We start from the raw sequence: 8,017 nt of genomic DNA, 5'->3' as shown, positions 1-8,017 counted from the left end.
ATGTGTGATTGATCGAAATTCTTTCAGTTTGCAGCATTTTTGGACTCGAGAAACTGTCAATCCCATTTAATCTGATATGGGAATGGCCCCCGGCATCTGAACATGTTATCTTTCGGGAGGAGCGTAACATGAAGCTCAGAATATGTGGGCTGTCGCATTCACAGAACTTATAAAAATGGGAGAACACAAGAACGGGTGAGAATTGATCCATGGTCGATCTCGATAGCGATAAAACGATATAATATAGCCAATAGGTTAGTTATACCATCGTGAAGAAAAAAAAGGTGGAATTAGACATATCCACTTTCCTGTGAGAAAGAAAATCTCCAAGCGCAAGCTGAACATATGGATGGTTGACGGGCCTATGAGCTTATCTATTCGCTAATAATGTCTTCAAGGCTCAGTCATGGCACAAACCCATCGAGCTGGTGGTCGGAAGCCATCGTGAGTAGAGACCTAAAAAAGATCGAATGGAACATTTACAATATATAGACAAAATAATTCCTTTACGAGTTCCCACAACCTATTCCTTTCAGGGGATTCATCCATATTGAGGGAAGTAGACTACTCAATAACTTCACATTCCTTTTTTTTCCGTAAAAACATTAAAAAGAACAGGAAAAAGCGGTATAGAGTGAAAATAACAAAATTAAAAAGATAAGAATGAATCAATGAAAGGCCGGTCCCTTACTGGGAACTTGAGTAAAGAGTACTTTTGTAGGTTCTTCGAACAAAGCTTTTAAAAAGAAAGAAGAACCCCTTTCTTTATGGTGTAAACTACTTTGACCGATGAGAGGAACCTTCACGTCCGATTGTCAGAGGGGGGGAATCCAAGTACTATAGAACCTATCTCAATTTTCTTTTGTAGGTCCATAGCTAAAAAAACCTACCTTTCTTAACGCAATTACGAGGTTCATATCGAATATGAATCCAATCCTGGAAATACAGCATCCCCACTGCTTTTTTACTACTCAAGGTTTTGGGAAATTTCGAAACCGAGAAATCTCTACGGGGCAGGTGCTATCAGTGAGAACAATTAGCCGATTCGGTATTGCGGAATTATCTAACAGAGAATCTTTGTAGAAATGGAAGGAATTAGGAGACGAAGAGTCCGCAGGAAATGAATGGAAGATAAAAGATTAGAAGACAAGCAAAGGATTTTTGGGTTAGTGCGCATAGAATTAGCTAAACATTTCTTCGAACAAATGGTGACCCAGGATGGATGTTTGAGCACACCTGCTTGCTATTACCAGTTCTTATCCCTCCTCAAGAGTTGAGGGAACCCAGATTTCGCATTTCAGCGGCGATAGACGGGCGACGGTAACTAATGAGTTCGGATATTAATGAAACTCTATAGAAGACGTCACTCTATTCGGAACAATACTACTAACCGATCATATTCCAGCAACAAAGTAGATCTACACCAGCGGGATTTAATGTGTCAGGAGAAATGGACCAAGAGTGCCGTGGATACACTTTTGATAATGGTATCCGCGGAACAACATGAAGGAGCGACTGCATATAATAAAAGTCTATACAAGTTATCTTTCCAGATTGGAAACCTTGTAAGGCAAAGAAGGAGATTTGCGTGAGATCTCTGCTCATGGGTAAACGGCAGACGTTCGATAATTAACGGACGGGCGTTCCGTCATTGTCGTGGGGGGTCCTTTTGCTTTCATTACATCAATGTGGCAAGTACTCGAGAAATTAGCAATTAGAGCTCTTCCAAACATTTGTAATTCGTGGTCTAATTCAGGACAAGATGTTTGCTTCTAACACAAGGGATGCTTAAAAGAAAAATTCGGGAAGCAGGAAAAAAAACCATTGTTATTGGGAAATCCTTTCAAGAAGTTATGCAGGAGGCATCCTGTATTGTTGGAAATAGAGCGCCCACCCTGCATAGATTAGTATTACCAGGCGTTCCAACCCATTTAGGAAGGGGTGCTATTTGTTTACACCATTAGTTTGTAAGGGCTTCAACCAACCCCTTTTGGATTGGGGATCAAATGGCTGGTTCACGTACCTTTATCTTTGAAGCTCAGAGCAGAAGCTCGTTTACTTATGTTTCTCATATGAATCTCTTTGTCTCCAGACTAATTGGAGAATCCCGTTTCCCGCCCCCCCCCCCCTACCAACTCAAGATATTGCTTATTGGACTTATGTATTAACGCGGGAATCCGAAAGGTATTTGTGCCAAATAGGTATAATCAATATTTCTAATGCAGAAACTCTAAAAGGAAACAGTTTACAGAAGAATGACTTTAAGTATACAAAAGAGCCGTATTTTTCTAGTTCTTATGATGCAACGGAGCTTATCGGCAGAAACGAATCCATTTCAATAAGTCCTTTGTGGCTCCGAGTGGAGGACTGATCAACGCGTCAGTTGTTCAAGTAAAAGTCATCTTTCACCCCTGGTATGCCAATCAACCTCCGTATCTTCTTAACCTCTGTTGTGCATTATGTTAATACAGTCAGTCCCATTTTGGCTGTGAGATAGAATCGAGTATTTCTCATTTGTTATGTCACTTGACTATAATTGTAACATCCATATTTCTGCTTCATCTCCCAGAAGAAGGGTAACAAGTGAAGGTCCCAACACTCTCACAGCAAAACTCTGAGCTCATGTGAGATGACACCAAAAATTGTGATCCCACCATTCAACTGTTTCAAGAAAATTATAATCAAAAATTCAGAACTGAATAAAGTGGTTGATATGCATTTACCAAGATTAATTAACTGTGAGACCTGATGTATTAGAAATGGTTGCCTTTGCTGGCACTTCAATATCCAAAAAAACCCTATCTTTTTCCGGAACAGAAACAAAGCTTGTCGTAAAATCATTGAGACTAAAGGCCTCCAATGAACCCAATTTCTCTTAAACTTGCAAAATTGTTAATTTCACGATAAACTTAATTTAAAAAAATACCTAAAATTCCAGAATGGTATGATTACTTACTGCCGTATAGGGTGGCCGGGAAGTTTCCACTTCGCCGTGAGTGGAGGCGGCGCCGGCGGGAAGCAAGGCCGACGGCGTGCGTAAGCTGTTTTCGCGACCTGGAGCGTGCGGGAGGGAGAAAAAATCGGGTTTGGCCGAAGGAGACGGGTGAAAGAGATAAAAAGACCTCATTTTAAGTGAGTGGACCCTACCCAGAATTGCGTACGCCTCACAAGGAATTGCGCAATTGCGCCTCTGAGGCGCGCCTCAGCCCCTGTGAGGCGTACGCCTCTTGCAAGACCAAAATTGCGTAGGCTATGAGGCATTTTTTGGAGGAATTGCGCAAAGGCACGCCTCTCATTGCGCAATTTTAAATAGAGCTTTACTCAAGTTTACCTAATTCAAATCCAAATCTCTAAAATAGTTTTTATTAAATGTCCTAATCAAGCTTATGGCTCAATTAATTCCATAGAAAGGTAAATTAATTTGGTAATTCCCATGATTATTATAAGCATTAAAAAATAGAAATAGATTTAATGAGTCGGGTCCAAATCAGTCAGGTCCAAACCAGACACGACCCGTTGCTAGTTATTTTCTTCTAAAATTGTTAGCTACAACAAGGGGCACAAACTTACTGTGCACTCTCCCTCTCATCTTCAGCTATGATTGCACACCTGCACCCACACCTCTCCTGCACTATCTCCAATTTTTTACAATCAGGTACAACTCTCTAGCTCAAATTCTGTTTGAAAAACTTAACTTAGCTTTTGGTCTTCTTTGCTATTTTCATTTGAACTAAAATTATAGTAGGTTGAGCTTTCTTTGATATTACTTTCAAAATTTTCCTTCTCATTTGATCCTTGTATGTGCTGCATTTCATGTCAATTTTATATCTAGTACTCTTGTGATTAGCTTCCAACCAAGATTTCCATGCAAGTATTCTGCCTTAAACCTTTCATATTGATGCACTATCTTGCCATACTGATGAATATTTTGTACTTCATTTGTTTTTATTTTGCACTCTTGTTGTTACCAATCAATGTAGTCATTTACATGTGAAGATCACAAATGTATAATAAAGCAGGATTTACATGTATATCACAAAATTTTTATGTATTTATACATTTAACAATTAAGGTTTCATTTGAGACAGATTTCTTATTGCTTAAAGTAGTTTTTTAGTACAAAAATTAAAATCTTTGTACTAAAAAATTGTTTTAAGAAGCAATAAGAAAGCCGTCCCAAATAAAGCCTAAATCTTTATATTTTTCATGTATATATATTGATAAAGTGATATATAAGGTTTCATTTGGGGCGGCTTTCTTACTGCTTCTTAAAGCAGCTTTTTAGTTCAAAATTAAAATTTTTGTACTAAAAAAGTGCTTGAATAAGCAATAAAAAAACCGTCCCAAACGAAGCCTAACTATAACATTTTAAATCGTAGATATGTTAATCCTTGCAATACTTTGTTTGTGGGTAAAATCTTAGCCGGTCTCGCCGACTTCCACAATGTTCCTTCTCTTACTTTCATTTAATCCTTCTCTTATTCTAACAATGGCCAATTTAACAGATGAACAATGGGAAGGCAGGAGGAAGCGGCACCAAGTCCTTGAAGATTGGGGACCGAAGTAGAGAAGGGAATGTCTTTCCAGCAACCTCCATTGACGAATATGCTGAACTAGCAAATGAAAGCATTAGTGATGAAGAAGACGATTTGATCTGCAGTTGATTGTAACAACATTTTTGCAACTGTTAGTTCATTGCCAATTATTTTAGAATCTAATGTACAATTTGTTCACAAAGTTTGCTTTTGACTATGATACTTGTATTGTTTATTAGGATTTATTAGAATGTTTTTTCTTTGATGTTCAAACATAATTACTTCAGAGTCTAAAATATGAACAATTTTTCAGCATGCTAAGGGGTGGAGACAGATTTTCTTAATAGAGAGCAAATTAATAATTTCAATCTTTTCTTTTTTTAGGCTTGCGACTGGCATTGATGATTTTTTTTTTTAGTTAAGACATTCGGAACTATTATATACCTGAAAAGGTTAGAGTAATTTTAGTGGAAGATAAGATTATACATAAAAGGTTTGATCGCATAAAATGTTGGTCTTCTGATGACCTGATTAAGAGAGCATATGTAATATATATGTAATAGATTTAAATTCATTTTGAATTCATTTGTTCATGTGTTGTTCATATTCGGCTTGAATTTTAGCTCAAATCAATTAAAATATACTAAATTTTAACTTTTTTTTTACTTAAGTAATAAAAAAATTAAATATTAAATATTTTTATGCTAAAATTATGTGATTATAATAACCAATTAAGTTTAAAATTTAACAACAAACAATTATATATATATATATATATATATATAATTAAATAATTCTTCATCCAATAATTCAATATATGATTATGCAAGTAACTCTTTAAAAGTTCATGATAGAAAATGTTCAAATGGAGTTATAAAATTATTTAAGTAGTTATAGGGGGCATAAATTATATATATGCATGTAAAAATATATGATTTATGAAGGGATAAGGGATCTTAAAATCCTAGTCGGCCATTTGTCCCCTCATGCCTTTTGATTTCAAATTCAGCAGCCATTGGATTAATAGTAGACTTGGCTTCTGAAACCATTCTGGCTCCAGACATTGACTTCAACGTTTTGAAAAGCTGGAAGGACGATAATGGAAGTGGATGTGTTTGTCTTCAGAGCAACAAGCAAGCTTTGAGATTCACAATCTACAGCCAAATCAAATAGCAAGCAGCTCAATAACATCAGCTTTACAAAAGCAATAATGTTTATCATCTTGAGAGTGACATTTCTTTTATTAGAGAGAGTCATCTTAGATGATTTGGTCACATAAAATTATGGTTTTTGATGTTCCGGTTGGGAGAGTAAATGCATTACATCTTACTTATATTAAGGAATGTAGAGGTAGACCTAAAAAAATATGGTTAAAAGGTATTAGAAATGACTTTTTTTATTAGATTTAGCCTTCATTTGGTACGGCTTTCTTACTGCTTCTCAAAATGACTTTTTAGTGTAAAAATTAAATTTTTGTACTAAAAAACTGTTTTAAGAAGTAATAAGAAAGCCGCCCCAAACGAAGCCTTAAATGAGAATTTCACTCTTAATATGACGAAATAGAGAAAAAAAGGTTCATATAACCGACCCCCATGTAGTGATATTTGTTATTTCTTTAACGCAATCTTAACGAAAATGATTATCTTATGCTTCATTTGGGATAATTTTTTATTGATTTCTAAAGCAAATTTCTCAAAAATTTCTTCTTGAAAGCAACAAAAAAGTAATGACAAAAAACTATCCCAAATGAAGCCTTAATCTCATGACATTCATCACTTGATGTCCAATAAAACATTAATAACGTACGATATGATGTTTCTTAGCAAACATCATGGGCATTATTATAATCATGCGGATAGGTATTTCATGTAGTAGAAAAAGAGAAACTGGCTTCATTTTGGACAGCTTTCTTATTGTTTTATAAAGCAGATTTTTATTATATTTTTTTTAACTTGAAAATTTTTTAAAAAAATTATTTTAAAAAACAGTAAGGAAATTATCACAAACAAAGGCTTCATTTGGGATGACTTTCTTATTGCTTCTTAAAGCATCTTTCTAGTACAATAATTTTGTACGAAAAAACTGTTTTAAGAAGCAGTAAAAAAGTCATTCCAAATGAAGCCATAGTCAACCTGCTTCTTAGAAAGCACTAGTGATTTTCAAATGGAGTTCAATTTGAAGGTGTCATTGGCAGAGATTGTAAAAAACGAATGAATTTGATAGAGATTTGAACATATTAAAAGGGAAGCTGAAGAATGTCGACATAAACAAGAAGGATGAGAAGGGTATGTACGATAATGGAAACTTTTCTAGCAAAATATGAAGGAAACCAAATTATAATAGCCATGTCACATCATTTGCTGGATATTGTAAAAAGGTACATGCAAGAACATAAAGACAAAGAACATGAAAATCACTAGGTTAATAGACCTTAATGAATAACAAATAGTGGAATTTTTTTAATGCAACTAATTTGCTAGTCTACCCAATCTTGAGCTGGTTCCAGATTGCAGTCTGATCGTGTGGACCTGAAACGTTAGCATATAAGGCAATCGTAGAGAAATAAGGAATGTTTGCTATCATCAAAATCATAAACCATAGATCCGTAACAATATCATGGTGACAAGTAAATAAATCCTGCTTTTCCATGTTGAGACAAAACGAATTTAAAGGAATTAACAGTTAAGAGGGGGAAGGTTACCCCTTTGGTGGTGATCAAACTTTAAATTTTAGATGAATGTTGATGATGCCTAATGTTCATATGTGCTCCTAGAATTTGCTGCAACCATGGATGTGCTTTCTCTCAAAAACTCTACACCAAAGTTAATGGGTGGTGGTGGTGTCTTTTCTTAGGAGATTGCCTTTCTTGTTCTTGTAATGATATTGATTACTGTGAGAAGGCTTATGAAAGGGTTGTTGTGCTGTTAGGGTTTATATGGTTTATTGAGAAGGTTGTGATGTGTTACATTTATGGATTTATTATTTTGATGTGTTTGCATGATATAATGTCATATATCTTATGTTTAAGCAGTTTGTCGAGAATCTTGAGGGGTGGATTAGGGTTGTGGATGTTACAAAAACAACAACAACAACATCAAGTCTTTATCCTACTACGTGGGGTCGGCAACATGAATCCTTTTTGTCCATTGCGTCCTATTAAAAGTCAAATTCTCGTTTAAATCTAATAAAAAAAGGTCATTCTTAATATTTTCTAAACAAATCTTTTTAGGTCTGCCTCTACCTTTCTTACTACCTTTCTTAACATAAATCAAATCTCATACCTCTACTCTCCTAATCGGGTCATCGGAAGGCCGCCGTTTTATATGACCAAACCATCTTAGGCAACTCTCTCTAATCTTATCTTATACTGGAGCTACTCCAACATTTTCACGTATATGCTCATTTCGTATCCTATTTCTAAGGGTAAAGCCACTCATCCACCTGAGCGCCCTCATTCCTGCCACACTTAACTTAGTATTATA

At 35.5% G+C, this 8,017-nt stretch overlaps 1 protein-coding gene across 1 annotated transcript in view; it reads left to right on the top strand.

Moving 5' to 3' along the window:
- LOC110093157 (uncharacterized protein C9orf85 homolog) overlaps nucleotides 1-4,813 on the top strand; it is a 20,124-nt gene extending 15,311 nt beyond the window's left edge. Inside the window, exon 8 of the mRNA XM_020817955.2 lies at nucleotides 4,506-4,813. Coding sequence (XP_020673614.1) covers nucleotides 4,506-4,664 — 159 coding nt within the window. The 3' untranslated portion in view covers nucleotides 4,665-4,813. The remainder of the gene's footprint in view (nucleotides 1-4,505) is intronic.
- Nucleotides 4,814-8,017: the final 3,204 nt, after the last annotated feature.

The sequence above is a fragment of the Dendrobium catenatum genome, unplaced genomic scaffold (assembly GCF_001605985.2).
Source record: "Dendrobium catenatum unplaced genomic scaffold, ASM160598v2 fragScaff_scaffold_1211, whole genome shotgun sequence".
Lineage (NCBI taxonomy): Eukaryota > Viridiplantae > Streptophyta > Magnoliopsida > Asparagales > Orchidaceae > Dendrobium > Dendrobium catenatum.
The sequence above is the reverse complement of the archived record's forward strand: the minus strand, read 5'-3'. Positions and strand labels throughout refer to the sequence as shown.